At 39.0% G+C, this 16767-nt stretch overlaps 1 protein-coding gene and 1 non-coding gene across 2 annotated transcripts; one reads left to right on the top strand and one right to left on the bottom strand.

Annotated features, from left to right (window-relative positions):
• Positions 1 to 391: 391 nt before the first annotated feature.
• On the bottom strand, positions 392 to 499 carry LOC148581351 (small nucleolar RNA R71). The gene has a single exon (XR_015899553.1). It is a non-coding gene; the product is annotated as a small nucleolar RNA R71 (small nucleolar RNA).
• A 15651-nt stretch (positions 500 to 16150) lies between these two features.
• On the top strand, positions 16151 to 16767 carry LOC110268447 (phenylalanine ammonia-lyase class 1-like). Its single transcript, XM_088492353.1, has 2 exons — positions 16151 to 16439; positions 16493 to 16767. Exons 1-2 carry the CDS (start codon positions 16151 to 16153, stop codon positions 16765 to 16767), a joined length of 564 nt encoding a protein of 187 aa, XP_088348479.1.

Here is a 16767-nt window from a genome sequence, read left to right as displayed (position 1 = left end):
GGCCGAAAATAATAACAATGCAAGGAAGATGCTTGGTGACTTTACTACACCAAATTCCAATTTACATGGAAGAAGCATCTCAATCCCTGCCATTGGAGCAAACAACTTTGAGCTTAAACCTCAATTAGTTACTCTGATGCAACAGAACTGCAAGTTTCATGGACTTCCATCTGAAGATCTTTTTCAGTTCTTAACTGAGTTCTTGCATATCTGTGATACTGTTAAGACCAATGGGGTTGATCCCGAGGTCTACAGGCTTATGCTTTTCCCATTTGCTGTAAGAGATAGAGCTAGAGTATGGTTGGACTCTCAACCTAAAGATAGCCTGAACTCTTGGGATAAGCTGGTCACGACTTTCTTAGCCAAGTTCTTTCCTCCTCAAAAGCTTAGTAAGCTTAGAGTGGATGTTCAAACCTTCAGACAAAAGGAAGGTGAATCCCTCTATGAAGCTTGGGAGAGATACAAGGAACTGACCAAAAAGTGTCCTTCTGACATGCTTTCAGAATGGACCATCCTGGATATATTCTATGATGGTCTGTCTGAGCTATCAAAGATGTCACTGGACCATTCTGCAGGTGGATCCATTCACCTAAAGAAAATGCCTGCAGCAGCTCAGGAACTCATTGACATGGTTGCAAATAACTAGTTCATGTACACTTCTGAAAGGAATCTTGTGAATAATGGGATGCCTATGAGGAAGGGAGTTCTTGAAATTGATACTCTGAATGCCATATTGGCTCAGAATAAAATATTGACTCATCAAGTCAATATGATCTCTCAGAGTCTGAATGGATTGAAGGAATCATCCAACAGTACTAAAGAGGCATCTTCTGAAGAAGAAGCTTATGATCCTGAGAACCTTGCAATAGCAGAGGTGAATTACATGGGTGAACCCTATGGAAACACCTATAATCCCTCATGGAGAAATCATCCAAATTTCTCATGGAAGGATCAACAAAAGCCTCAACAAGGCTTTAATAAGGGTGGAAGAAACAGGTTTAGCAATAGCAAGCCTTTTCCATCATCCACTCAGCAACAGACAGAGAGTTCTGAGCAGAATCCATCTTGCTTAGCAAATATAGTCTCTGATCTATCTAAGGCCACTGTAAGTTTCATAAATGAAACACGGTCCTCCATTAGGAATTTGGAGGCACAAGTGGGCCAGCTGAGTGAAAGAGTCACTGAAACTCCTCCTAGTACTCTCCCAAGCAATACAGAAGAGAATCCAACAAGAGGGTGCAAGGCCATTGATTTAACCATCATGGCCGAACCTACAAGGGAGGGAGAGGACGTGCTAGTAAAGGTTGAAGGCCTTTACATCCCTGCTGATTTCATAATCCTAGACACTGGGAAGGATGAGGATGAATCAATCATCCTTGGAAGACCCTTCCTAGCCACAGCAAGAGCTGTGATTGATGTGGACAGAGGAGAGTTAGTCCTTCAACTGAATGAGGACAACTTTGTGTTTAAAACTCAAGGATCTCCTTCTGTAACCATGGAGAGGAAGCATGAAAAGCTTCTCTCGCTGCAGAGTCAACCAAAGCCCCCAAAGTCAAACTCTAAGTTTGGTGTTGGGAGGCCACAACCAAACTCTAAGTTTGGTGTTGAACCCCCACATTCAAACTCTAAGTTTAGTGTTGGGAGTTTCCAACAATGCTCTGAACTTCTGTGAGGCTCCATGAGAGCTCACTGTCAAGCTATTGACATTAAAGAAGCGCTTGTTGGGAGGCAACCCAATGTTATCTAATTATATTTATTTATTTTCTATTGTTATTTTATGTTTTCTTTAGGTTGATGATCATGTGAAGTCACAAAAACTACTGAAAAATCAAAAACAGAATGAAAAATAGAATGAAAAATAGCACACCCTGGAGGAGAACAGTTTGACGTTTAAACGCTAGAAACAATCATCTGTCTGGCGTTTAACGCCAGAAACAGGCACCAAGCTGGTGTGTAACGCCAGAAACAAGCATCTACCTGGCGTTAAACGCCAGAACAGAGCATGGAAGTGGCGTTTAATGCCAGAAACAGGCAGCAGTCTGGCGTTAAACGCTAGGATTGCATGTATAGGGCGTTTTACACGTCTAAAGGGTGCAGGGATGAAAAATCCTTGACACCTCAGGATCTGTGGACCCCACAGGATTTCCACAGGATCTGTGGACCCCACAGGATCCCCACCACTTCTTCTCTCCCCTTCACACCTTTTCATAACTCTCTTCCCCAAATACCCTTCACCAATCACTTCAATCACTCTTTCCCATCACCCCCTCACCACTCACATCCATCTTCTCTTCCCCATAAATCCCACCTACCTTCAAATTCAAAATATTTTCCCTCCCAAACCCAACCCTAATGGCTGAAAATTAAACCCCTCCCCACTTCTATATAAACTCCTCATTCCTTCTTCTATTTCACACAACACAACCCTCTCTTCTTCCACTTGGCAGAAACCTACTCTCTCTCCCTCTCCTCCATTTCTCTTCTTCTTCTACTTCTTTCTTTCTTCTTTTGCTTGGGGACGAGCAAACATTTTAAGTTTGGTGTGGTAAAAGCATTGCTTTTTGTTTTTCCATAACCATTTATGGCACCTAAGGCTAGAGAAACCTCTAGAAAGAGGAAAGGGAAGGCAATTGCTTCCACCTCTGAGTCATGGGAGATGGAGAGATTCATCTCAAAGGTCCATCAAGACCACTTCTATGAAGTTGTGGCCAAGAAGAAAGTGATCTCTGAGGTTCCTTTCAAGCTCAAAAGGAATGAGTATCCGGAGATCCGACTTGAGATTCAAAGAAGAGGTTGGGAAGTTCTCACCAACCCCATTCAACAAATCAGGATCCTAATGGTTCAAGAGTTCTATGCAAATGCATGGATCACAAGGAACCATGATCAAAGTGTGAACCCAAATCCAAAGCATTGGCTTACTATGGTTCGAGGAAAATACTTAGATTTCAGTCCGGAAAATGTAAGGCTGGCGTTCAACTTGCCAATGATGGAAGAAAACGCACGCCTCTACACAAGAAGGGTCAAATTTGATCAAAAGTTGGACCAAGTCCTCATAGACATATGTGAGGAAGGAGCTCAATGGAAAATTGAGTCAAGAGGCAAGCCGGTTCAACTAAGAAGGCATGACCTCAAACCAGTGGCTAGGGGATGGCTAGAGTTTATTCAACGCTCAATCATTCCTACTAGTAACCGGTCTGAAGTTACTATAGACCGGGCCATCATGATCCATAGTATCATGATTGGAGAGGAGGTGGAAGTTCATGAGATTATACCTCAAGAACTTTACAAGGTGGCTGACAAGTCCTCCACTTGGGCAAGGTTAGCCTTTCCTCACCTCATATGCCACCTCTGCAATTCAGCTGGAATTGACATAAAGGGAGATATCCTCATTGAAGAGGATAAGCCCATCACTAAGAAAATAATGGAGAAAATAAGAGATTATGGACCTCAACATGAGCATGAGGAAATTCCTCACCATGAAATCCCTGAGATGCCTCAGGGGATGCACTTTCCTCCATAGAATTATTGGGTACAAATCAACACTTCCCTAGGAGAATTAAGTTCCAACATGGGACAACTAAGGGTGGAGCATCAAGAGCACTCCATCATCCTCCATGAAATTAGAGAAGATCAAAGAGCTATGAGGGAGGAGCAACAAAGACAGGGAAGAGACATAGAGGAGCTCAAAAGCACCATTAGTTCTTCAAGAAGAGGAAGACGCCACCCTCACTAAGGTGGACTCATTCCTTAATCTCCTTGTCTATTTATTTTCTGTTTTTCGATTTTTGAGCTTTATGTTTTATTTATATTTGTGTCTTTACTATATGATCACTAGTGTCTAAGTGTCTATGCCTTAAAGTTATGAATATGAATCCATCACCTCTCTTGAATGAAAAATGTTTTAATTACAAAAGAACAAGAAGTACATGCTTTCGAATGTATCCTTGAAACTAGTTTAATTATTTTGATGTGGTGACAATACTTTTTATTTTCTGAATGAATGCTTGAACAGTGCATATGTCTTTTGAAGTTGATGTTTATGATGTTAAATATGTTGGCTCTTGAAGAATAAGGAAAAAGGAGACATGTTATTTGATAATCTGAAAAATCATAAAAATGATTCTTGAAGCAAGAAAAAGCAGTGAATACAAAAGCTTGCAGAAAAAAAAATAGCGAAAAAGAAAAAAAAGAGAAAAAGAAAAAGAAAAAGCAAGCAGAAAAAGCCAAAAGCTCTTTAAACCAAAAGGCAAGAGCAAAAAGCCAATAGCCCTTAAAACCAAAAGGCAAGGGTAATAAAAAAGGATCCAAGGCTTTGAGCATCAGTGGATAGGAGGGCCTAAAGGAATAAAATCCTGGCCTAAGCAGCTAAACCAAGCTGTCCCTAACCATGTGCTTGTGGCGTGAAGGTGTCAAGTGAAAACTTGAGACTGAGCGGTTAAAGTCAAGGTCCAAAGCAAAAAGAAGAGTGTGCTTAAGAACCCTGGACACCTCTAATTGGGGACTTTAGCAAAGCTGAGTCACAATCTGAAAAGGTTCACTCAGTTATGTGTCTGTGGCATTTATGTATCCGGTGGTAATACTGGAAAACAAAGTGCTTAGGGCCACGGCCAAGACTCATAAAGTAGCTGTGTTCAAGAATCAACATACTGAACTAGGAGAATCAATAACACTATCTGAATTCTAAGTTCCTATAGATGCCAATGATTCTGAACCTCAATGGATAAAGCGAGATGCCAAAACTATTCAAGAAGCAAAAAGCTACAAGTCACGCTCATTTGATTGGAGCTAAGTTTCATTGATATTTTGGAATTTATAGTATATTATCTTCTTGTTATCCTATTTTATTTTCAGTTGCTTGGGGACAAGCAACAATTTAAGTTTGGTGTTGTGATGAGCGGATAATCTATACGCTTTTTGGCAATGTTTTTACATAGTTTTTAGTAAGATTTAGTTAGTTTTTGGTATAATTTTATTAGTTTTTAATTAAAAATCACATTTCTAGACTTTACTATGAGTTTGTGTATTTTTTTGTAATTTTAAGTAATTTCTGGCTGAAATTGAGGGACCTGAGCAAAAATCTGATTCAGGCTGAAAAAGGACTGCAAATGCTGTTGGATTCTGACCTCTCTGCACTCAAAGTGGATTTTCTGGAGCTACAGAACTCAAAATGGAGCGCTCTCAATTGCGTTGGAAAGTAGACATCCAGGTCTTTCCAGAAATATATAATAGTTTATACTTTGTCTGAGTTTAGATGACGCAAACTGGCGTTCAACGCCAGTTCTATGCTGCATTCTGGAGTTAAACGCCAGAAACAGGTTGCAAAGTGGAGTTAAACGCCAGAAACAGGTTACAAACTGGCGTTCAACTCCAAGAAAAGCCTCTACACGTGTAAAGCTCAATGCTCAGTCCAAGAACCCACCAAGTGGGCCCCGGAAGTGGATTTCTGCATCAATTACTTATCTCTATAAACCCTAGTAACTAGTTTAATATAAATAGGACTTTTTACTATTGTATTTACATCTTTATTTTTATCTTTAGATCACGTTTGGGGGCTGGCCTCTCGGCCATGCCTGGACCTTCATCACTTATGTATTTTCAACGGTAGAGTTTCTACACACCATAGATTAAGGTGTGGAGCTCTGCTGTTCCTCATGGATTAATGCAAAGTACTACTGTTTTTCTATTCAATACAAACTTATTCCGCTTCTAAGATATTCATTCACACTTCAATGTGAAAGTGATGATCGTGACAATCATCATCATTCCCAACTTATGAACGCGTGCCTGACAACCACTTCCGTTCTCCCTTAGATTGAATGGGTATCTCTTGGATATCTAATACAGGGGACCGAGTCCGAGATATTAGAATCTTCATGGTATAAGTTAGAACCCATGGATGGCCATTCCTGAGATCTGGAAAGTCTAAACCTTGTCTGTGGTATTCCGAGTAGGATCTGGGAAGGGATGGCTATGACGAGCATCAAACTCGCGAGTGCTGGGCGTAGTGACAGACGCAAAAGGATCAATGGATCCTATTCCAGTATGATCAAGAACCGACAGATGAATAGCCGTGCTGTGACAGAGCATCTTGGACCATTTTCACTGAGAGGACGGGAAGTAGCCATTGACAACGGTGATGCCCAACATACAGCTTGCCATGGAAAGGAGTAGGAATGATTGGATGAAGACAACAGGAAAGCAGAGGTTCAGGAGGAACGAAAGGCATCTCTATACGCTTATCTGAAATTCTCACCAAAGAATTACATAAGTACCTCTATCCTAGTTTATATTTCAATTATGTTTTAATTATCAAATCTCCATAACTATATGAATCTGCCTGACTGAGATTTACAAGGTGACCATAGCTTGCTTCAAGCCGACAATCTCCGTGGGATCGATCCTTACTTACGTAAGGTTTATTACTTGGACGACCCAGTGCACTTGCTGGTCAGTTGTGCGAAGTTGTGACAAAGAATTAAGATTATGAACGTGCGTATAAAGTTTTCAGCGCCGTTACCAAGGAATGGAACCGTCACGATTTCTGCGCACCACATTACAACCCCCAAACTTTCAAATTTATGAGCCCTAATCCTTCGAATGCCCAAAAATGGTGAAGTGGGTAAACGAAGAGGGGGAAACATTTCGTCTCATAGTGAACAATCACAGCCTCTGGTGACCTTGTTCCATTATCATACATTGCTGGTTTGTTAACTGGCAGACCAAATTCGAAGGCTGTTGGACCCAATGGAGAGATCTTTAATGCAAAAGAAGCATTCCATGTGGCCAGAATCGGATCCAATTTCTTCGATTTGCAACCTAAAGAAGGCCTTGCACTAGTGAATAGAACTACTGTTGGTTCTAGACTAGCCTCAATTGTCCTATTTGAGGCTAATATCCTAGTTGTCTTGTTGGAGGTTCTTTCGGCCATATTCGCGGAGGTGATGCAGGGGAAGCCAGAGTTCACTGATCATTTGACACACAAATTGAAGCACTGATGAGCGGATAATTTATACGCTTTTTGGCATTGTTTTTAGTCTGTTTTTAGTAGGATCTAGTTACTTTTAGGGATGTTTTTATTAGTTTTTATGTTAAATTCACATTTCTGGACTTTACTATGAGTTTGTGTGTTTTTCTGTGATTTCAGGTATTTTCTGGCTGAAATTGAGGACTTGAGCAAAAATCAGATTCAGAGGTTGAAGAAGGACTGCTGATGCTGTTGGATTCTGACCTCCCTGCACTCAAAGTGAATTTTCTGGAGCTACAAGACTCCAAATGGCACGCTTCCAATTGCGTTAGAAAGTAGACATCCAGGGCTTTCTAGCAATATATAATAGTTTATACTTTAAATAAGGATTGAGGACGTAAACTGGTGTTCAACGCCAGTTCTATGCTATAGTCTGGCGTCCAGTGCCAGAAACAAGTTGCAAAGTGGAGTTCAACGCCAGAAACACGTTACAAACTGGAGTTCAACTCCAAGAATGACCTCTCCACGTGTAAACTTCAAGCTCAGCCCAAGCACACACCAAGTGGGCCCCGGAAGTGGATTTCTCCATCAATTACTTACTTCTGTAAACCCTAGTAGCTAGTCTAGTATAAATAGGACTTTTTACTATTGTATTTTCATCTTTGGAACATCTTTAGTTTCATCTTTAGATCACGTTTGGGGGCTGGCCATTCGGCCATGCCTGGACCTTCATCACTTATGTATTTTCAACGGTAGAGTTTCTACACACCATAGATTAAGGTGTGGAGCTCTGCTATTCCTCAAGGATTAATGTAAAGTACTACTGTTTTTCTATTCAATTCAACTTATTCCGCTTCTAAGATATTCATTCGCACTTCAACATGAATGTGATGATCGTGACAAAGTCATCATAATTCCCCTATGAACGCGTGCCTGACAACCACTTCCGTTCTACCTTCGATTGAATGGATATCTCTTGGATATCTAATACAGGGGACCGAGTCCGAGTTATTAGCGTCTTCGTGGTATAAGTTAGAACCCATGGATGGCCATTCCTGAGATCCGGAAAGTCTAAACCTTGTCTGTGGTATTCCGAGTAGGATCTGGGAAGGGATGGCTGTGACGAGCTTCAAACTCGCGAGTGCTGGGCGTAGTGACAGACGCAAAAGGATAGTAAATCCTATTCTAGTATGATCGAGAACCGACAGATGATTAGCCATGCAGTGAGAGCGCATTGGACCATTTTCATAGGAGGATGGGATGTAGCCATTGACAACGGTGATGCCCTACATACAGCTTGCCATGGAAAGGAGTAGGATTGATTGGATGAAGACAGCAGGAAAGCAGAGATCAGAGGAACGAAAGCATCTCTATACGCTTATCTGAAATTCTCACCAATGAATTACATAAGTACCACTATCCTATTCTATATTTTATTTATTTTCATCCACTATAATTTTTTAAAACAATTTAATCCACCTGACTGAGATTTACAAGGTGACTATAGCTTGCTTCAAGCCGACAATCTCCGTGGGATCGACCCTTACTCACATAAGGTTTATTACTTGGACGACCCAGTGCTCTTGCTGGTTAGTTGTACGAAGTTGTGAAACAGATATAAGATCATGAACGTGCGTATTGAGTTTTTAGCGCCGTTACCAAGGAATGGAATGATCACGATTTCGCACACCAAGTTTTTGGCGCCGTTGCCGGGGATTGTTCGAGTTTGGACAACTAACGGTTCATCTTGTTGCTCAGATTAGGTAACTTTATTTTAATTTTAACCTTTTTGATTTTATTATTCTTATTTTCGAAAAAAATAAAAAAAAATTTCTTCTTTTTCGTTTTTCCCAATTAATTCTCGAAAAATACAAAAAAAAATTTACAAAATCAGAAAATCAAAAATATTTTTTGTGTTTCTTGTTTGAGTCTTGAGTCAAGTTTTAAGTTTGGTGTCAATTGCATCTTTTTAATTTTCTAAAAATTATTTTCGAAAATTTCATGCATTATATTCTTCATGATCTTCAAGTTGTTCTTGGCCAGTCTTCTTGTTTGATCTTCATATTTTCTTGTTTTGTGTCTTTTCTTGTTTTTCATATGCATTCTTGAATTCTTAGTGTCTAAAAATTAAAAATTTTCAAGTTTGGTGTCTGGCATGTTTTCTTTTCTTGAAAATTTTTCAAAAATAAGTTCTTGGTGTTTATCTTGACATTCAAAATGTTCTTGGTGTTCATCTTGACATTCATAGTATTCTTGCATGCATCACATGTTTTGATCCAAAATTTTCATGCATTGAGTCTTTTTGATGTTTTTCTCTTTCATCATTAAAAATTCAAAAATAAAAAAAGATATCTTTCCTTTTTTCACTCATAAATTTTCGAAAATTTGAGTTGACTTTTTTAAAACTTTTTAAAATTTAGTTGTTTCTTATGAGTCAAATCAAATTTTCAATTTAAAAATCCTATCTTTTTCAAAATCTTTTTCAAAATCTTTTTCAAAAATCAAATCTTTTTCATTTTTTCTTATTTATTTTCGAAAATTTTAAAAATATTTTTCAAAAATCTTTTTCTTAATTTTATCTCATAATTTTCGAAAATATTATCAACAACTAATGTTTTGATTCAAAAATTTCAAGTTTGTTACTTTCTTGTTAAGAAAGATTCAAACTTTAAGTTCTAGAATCATATCTTGTGATTACTTGTGAGTCAAGTCATTAATTTTGATTTTAAAATTCAAATCTTTTTCAAAACTAATTTTAATCATATCTTTCTATCATATCTTTTTAAATCATATCTTTTTCAAAAATTTGATTTTCAAATATCTTTTCTAACTTCTTATCTTCTTATCTTTTAAAAATTGATTTTCAAAATTTGTTTCAACTAACTAATTAACTTTTTGTTTGTTTCTTATCTCTTTCAAAACTACCTAACTAACTATCCCTCTCTAATTTTCGAAAATACCTCCCTCTTTTTCAAAAATTCTTTTTAGTTAATTAATTGTTTAAATTGTAATTTTAATTTTAATTCTCCTTTAATTTTCGAAAATCATCAACTTCTTTTCAAAAATTAATTTTCGAAATTCCCTCTCCCGCATCTCCTTCTATTTATTTATTCATCTACTAACATTTCTCCTCACCCAAAAATTCGAATCCCTTCTTCTCTTCTGAGTTCGAATTCTTCTCTTCTTCATTCTCTTTCTTCTTTTCTTCTACTCACACAAGGGAACCTCTATACTGTGGTAAAAAGGATTCCTATTATTATTTTCTGTTCCCTTCTTTTTCATATGAGCAGGAGCAAGGACAAGAACATTCTTGTTGAAGCAGACCCTGAACCTGAAAAGACTCTGAAGAGGAAACTAAGAAAAGCTAAATTACAACAATCCAGAGACAACCTTACAGAAATTTTCGAAAAGGAAGAGGAGATGGCAGCCGAAAATAATAATAATGTAAGGAAGATGCTTGGTGATTATACTACACCTACTTCCAAGTTTGATGGAAGAAGCATCTCAATCCCTACCATTGGAGCAAACAATTTTGAGCTGAAACCTCAATTAGTTGCTCTAGTGCAACAGAACTACAAATTCCATGGACTTCCATCAGAAGATCCCTATCAGTTTTCAACTGAGTTTCTGCAAATCTGTGAGACTATTAAGACCAATGGGGTTGATCCCGAGGTCTACAAGCTTATGCTTTTCCCGTTTGCTGTAAGAGACAGAGCTAGAGTGTGGTTGGACTCTCAACCTAAAGATAGCCTGAACTCTTGGGATAAGCTGGTCACGGCTTTCTTAGCCAAGTTCTTTCCTCCTCAAAAGCTGAGTAAGCTTAGAGTGGATGTTCAAACCTTCAGACAGAAAGAAGGTGAATCCCTCTATGAAGCTTGGAAGAGATATAAGCAACTGACCAAAAAGTGTCCTTCTGACATGCTTTCAGAATGGACCATCCTGGATATATTCTATGATGGTCTGTTTGAATTAACTAAGATGTCATTGGATACTTCTGCAGGTGGATCCATTCACCTAAAGAAAACGCCTGCAGAAGCTCAATAACTCATTGACATGGTTGCTAATAACCAGTTCATGTACACTTCTAAGAGGAATCCTGTGAGTAATGGGACGCCTCAGAAGAAGGGAGTTCTTGAAATTGATACTCTAAATGCCATATTGGCTCAGAATAAAATATTGACTCAGCAAGTCAATATGATTTCTCAGAGTCTGAATGGAATGCAAGCTGCATCCAACAGTACTCAAGAGGCATCTTTTGAAGAAGAAGCTTATGATCCTGAGAACCCTGCAATAGCAGAGGTGAATTACATGGGTGAACCATATAGAAACACTTATAATCTCTCATGGAGAAATCACCCAAATCTCTCATGGAAGGATCAACAAAAGCCTCAACAAGGCTTTAATAATGGTGGAAGAAACAGGTATAACAATAGTAAACCTTTTCCATCATCCACTCAGCAACAGACAAAGAATTCTGAGCAGAATCCATCTAGCTTAGCAAATTTAGTCTCTGATCTATCTAAGGCCACTCTGAGTTTCATGAATGAAACAAGGTCATCCATTAGAAATTTGGAGGCACAAGTGGGCCAGTTGAGTAAGAAGATCACTGAAACCTCTCCTAGTACTCTCCCAAGCAATACAGAAGAGAATCCAAAGAGAGATTGCAAGGCCATTGATATAACCATCACGGCCGAATCCAAGGAAGAAGGGGAGGACGTGAATCCCAGTGAGGAAGACCTCCTGGGACGTCCAATGATCAACAAGGAGTTTCCCTTTGAGGAACCAAAAGAATCTAAGGCTCATCTAGAGACCATAGAGATTCCATTGAACCTCTTTATGCCCTTCATGAGCTCTGATGAGTATTCTTCTTCTGAAGAGAATGAGGATGTTACTGAAGAGCAAGTTGCCAAGTACCTTGGTGCAATCATGAAGCTGAATACCAATTTATTTGGTAATGTGACTTGGGGAGATGAACCTCCCCTGTTCACCAATGAACTAAATGCATTGGATCAACTGAGATTGCCTCAAAAGAAACAGGATCCTGGAAAGTTCCTAATACCTTGTACCATAGGCACCATGACCTTTGAGAAGGCTCTATGTGACCTGGGGTCAGGAATAACCCTCATGCCACTCTCTGTAATGGAGAAACTGGGAATCTTTGAGGTGCAAGCTGCCAGAATCTCATTAGAGATGGCAGACAACTCAAGAAAACAGGCTTATGGTCAAGTAGAGGACGTGTTAGTAAAGGTTGAAGGCCTTTACATCCCTGCTGATTTCATAATCATGGATACTGGGAAGGATGAGGATGAATCCATCATTCTTGGAAGACCCTTCCTAGCCACAGCAAGAGCTGTGATTGATGTGGACAGAGGAGAATTGATCCTTCAACTGAATGAGGACTCCCTTGTGTTTAAAACTCAAGGATCTCCTTCTATAACCATGGAGAGGAAGCATGAAAAGCTTCTCTCACTGCAGAGTCAACCAAAGCCCCCACAGTCAAACTCTAAGTTTGGTGTTGGGAGGCCTCAGCCAAACTCTAAGTTTGGTGTTGAACTCCCATATCCAAACTCTAAGTTGGTGTTGGGAGTCTATAAAATTGACCTGATCACCTGTGTGGCTCCATGAGAGCCCACTGTCAAGCTATTGACATTAAAGAAATGCTTGTTGGGAGGCAACCCAATTTTTATTTATCTAATTTTATTTTTATTTTTATTGTTCTTTCATGTTTTATTAGGTTCATGATCATGTGGAGTCACAAAATAAATCCAAAAATTAAAAACAGAATCAAAAACAGTAGAAGAAAAATCACACCCTGGAGGAAGGACTTACTGGCGTTTAAACGCCAGTAAGGAGCATCTGGCTGGTGTTCAACGCCAGAACAGAGCATGGAGCTGGCGCTGAACGCCAGAAATATGCTGCATATGGGCGTTGAACGCCCAGAACAAGCATCACTTCAGTGTCTAAACGCCAGAAATGCATGCAAAGGCATTTTACATGCCTAATTGGTGCAGGGATGTAAATCCTTGACACCTCAGGATCTGTGGACCCCACAGGATCCCCACATACCTCCATTCACCTTTCCTCCTCATAATCCTATATCACCCTCTCTCTCTCCATTCACAGTCATCCCTTCTGTTTTCCATTCACCACTCACATCTATACACCCCACCTACCTTCAAAATTCAAAATCTTTTTCCCACCCATATAGCCGAATACACATATCCCTCCATCTCCTCCATATCTTCTTCTTCTTCTACTATTCTTTCTTCTTTTGCTCGAGGGCGAGCAACATTCTAAGTTTGGTGTGGTAAAAGCATAGCTTTTTTTTTGTTTTTCCATAACCATTGATGGCACCTAAGGCCAGAGAAACCTCTAGAAAGAGGAAAGGAAAGACAAAAGCTTCCACCTCTAAGTCATAGGAGATGGAGAGATTCATCTCAAGGGTCTATAGCTCAGTGGTAGAACATTTGACTGCAAATCAAGAGATCCCTGAGATACCTCGGGGGATACATTTTTCTCCACACAATTATTGGGAGCAACTAAGGGTGGAACATCAAGAGCACTCCATCATCCTTCATAAAATCAGAGAAGATCAAAGAGCAATGAGGGAGGAGCAACAAAGACAAAGAAGAGACATAAAAGAGCTCAAGGACATCATTGGTTCCTCAAGAAGGAAACGCCACCATCACTAAGATGGACTCATTCCTTGTTCTTAAATTTTCTGTTTTTCATTTTCTTATGTTAAATGTTTATTTATGTTTGTGTCTTTATTACATGATCATTAGTGTCTAAGTGTCTATGCCTTAAAGTAGTGAGTGTGAATCCATCACCTCTCTTAAATGAAAAATGTTTTAAAAACAAAAGAACAAAAAGTACATGGTTTCGAATTCATCCTTGAAACTAGTTTAATTATTTTGATGTGGTGACAATACTTTTTGTTTTCTGAATGAATGCTTGAACAGTGCATATGTCTTTTGAAGTTGTTGTTTAAGAATGTTAAATATGTTGGCTCTTGAAAGAATGATGATAAAGAGAAATGTTATTTGATAATCTGAAAAATCATAAAAATGATTCTTGAAGCAAGAAAAAGCAGTGAATACAAAAGCTTGCAGAAAAAAAAAAGAAAAAAAATGGCAAAAAAAAAATAGAAAAAGAAAAAAAAAGCAAGCAAAAAAAGCCAAAAGCTCTTTAAAACCAAAAGGCAAGGGTCAATAAAAAGGATCCCAAGGCTTTGAGTATCAGTGGATAGGAGGGCCTAAAGGAATAAAATCCTGGCCTAAGCGGCTAAACCAAGCTGTCCCTAACCATGTGCTTGTGGCGTGAAGGTGTCAAGTGAAAACTTGAGACTGAGCAGTTAAAGTCAAGGTCGAAAGCAAAAAAAAGAGTGTGCTTAAGAATCCTGGACACCTCTAATTGGGGACTTTAGCAAAGCTGAGTCACAATCTGAAAAGGTTCACCCAGTTATGTGTCTGTGGCATTTATGTATCCGGTGGTAATACTGGAAAACAAAGTGCTTAGGACCACGGCCAAGACTCATAAAGTAGCTGTGTTCAAGAATCAACATACTGAACTAGGAGAATCAATAACACTATTTGAATTCTAAGTTCCTATAGATGCCAATCATTCTGAACTTCAATAGATAAAGTGAGATGCCAAAACTATTCAAGAGGCAAAAAGCTACAAGTCCCGCTCATCTGATTGGAGCTATGTTTTATTGATATTTTGGAATTTATAATATATTCTCTTCTTTTTATCCTATTTTATTTTCATTTGCTTGGGGACAAGCAACAATTTAAGTTTGGTGTTGTGATGAGCGGATAATTTATACGCTTTTTGGCATTGTTTTTAGTCTGTTTTTAGTAGGATCTAGTTACTTTTAGGGATGTTTTTATTAGTTTTTATGTTAAATTCACATTTCTGGACTTTACTATGAGTTTGTGTGTTTTTCTGTGATTTCAGGTATTTTCTGGCTGAAATTGAGGGACTTGAGCAAAAATCAGATTCAGAGGTTGAAGAAGGACTGCTGATGCTGTTGGATTCCACATGTAAACTTCAAGCTCAGCCCAAGCACACACCAAGTGGGCCCCAGAAGTAGATTTCTTCATCAATTACTTACTTCTGTAAACCCTAGTAGCTAGTCTAGTATAAATAGGACTTTTTACTATTGTATTTTCATCTTTGGAACATCTTTAGTTTCATCTTTAGATCACGTTTGGGGGCTGGCCATTCGGCCATGCCTGGACCTTCATCACTTATGTATTTTCAACGGTAGAGTTTTTACACACCATAGATTAAGGTGTGGAGCTCTGCTGTTCCTCAAGGATTAATGCAAAGTACTACTGTTTTTCTATTCAATTCAACTTATTCCGCTTCTAAGATATTCATTCGCACTTCAACATGAATGTGATGATCGTGACAAAGTCATCATGATTCCCCTATGAACGCGTGCCTGACAACCACTTCTGTTCTACCTTCGATTGAATGGATATCTCTTGGATATCTAATACAGGGGACCGAGTCCGAGTTATTAGCGTCTTCATGGTATAAGTTAGAACCCATGGATGGCCATTCCTGAGATCCGGAAAGTCTAAACCTTGTCTGTGGTATTCCAAGTAGGATTTGGGAAGGGATGGCTGTGACGAGCTTCAAACTCGTGAGTGCTGGGCGTAGTGACAGACGCAAAAGGATAGTAAATCCTATTCCAGTATAATCGAGAACCGACAGATGATTAGCCATGCAGTGACAGTGCATTGGACCATTTTCATAGGAGGATGGGATGTAGCCATTGACAACGGTGATGCCCTACATACAGCTTGTCATGGAAAGGAGTAGGATTGATTGGATGAAGACAGCAAGAAAGCAGAGATCAGAGGAACGAAAACATCTCTATACGCTTATCTGAAATTCTCACCAATGAATTATATAAGTACCACTATCCTATTCTATATTTTATTTATTTTCATCCACTATAATTTCCTAAAACAATTTTATCCGTCTGACTGAGATTTACAAGGTGACTATAGCTTGCTTCAAGCCGACAATCTCCGTGGGATCGAACCTTACTCATGTAAGGTTTATTACTTGGACGACCCAGTGCACTTGCTGGTTAGTTGTACGAAGTTGTGAAATAGATATAAGATCATGAACGTGCATATTGAGTTTTTAGCACCATTACCAAGGAATGGAATGATCACGATTTTGCACACCAAGTACCATCCTGGACAAATTGAGGCTGCAGCCATAATGGAACACATTTTGGATGGTAGCTCATATGTCAAAGCCGCCAAGAAGTTGCACGAGATTGATCTGTTGCAAAAGCCTAAACAGGGCAAATATGCACTTAAGACTTCACCTCAATGGCTTGGCCCTTTGATTGAAGTGATTAGATTCTCAACCAAATCAATTGAGAAGGAAATTAACTCTGTTAACGACAACCCTTTGATTGATATGTCAAGGAACAAGGCTTTGCATGGTGGTAAGTGGTAACTTTCAAGGTACTACAATTGGTGAGTCTATGGATAACACAAGATTGGTCATTGCATCAATTGGGAAACTCATGCTTGCCTTCAAATCTAAGTGCTAGTAGAAACCCCAGCTTGGATTATGGCTTCAAGGGAACTGAAATCGCAATGGCTTCTTACTGTTCCGAATTGCAATATCTTGCAAACCCGGTAACTAGCCATGTCCAAAATGTTGAGCAACATAACCAAGATGTGAACTATCTTGGTTTGATTTTAGCTAGGAAAACAAATGAAGCTGTTGAGATTCTCAAACTTATGTCATCGGCTTATGTAACACCCTAA

This window comes from Arachis ipaensis, chromosome B10, assembly GCF_059453495.1.
Source record: "Arachis ipaensis isolate K30076 ecotype BB chromosome B10, ASM5945349v1, whole genome shotgun sequence".
Lineage (NCBI taxonomy): Eukaryota > Viridiplantae > Streptophyta > Magnoliopsida > Fabales > Fabaceae > Arachis > Arachis ipaensis.
The sequence above is the reverse complement of the archived record's forward strand: the minus strand, read 5'-3'. Positions and strand labels throughout refer to the sequence as shown.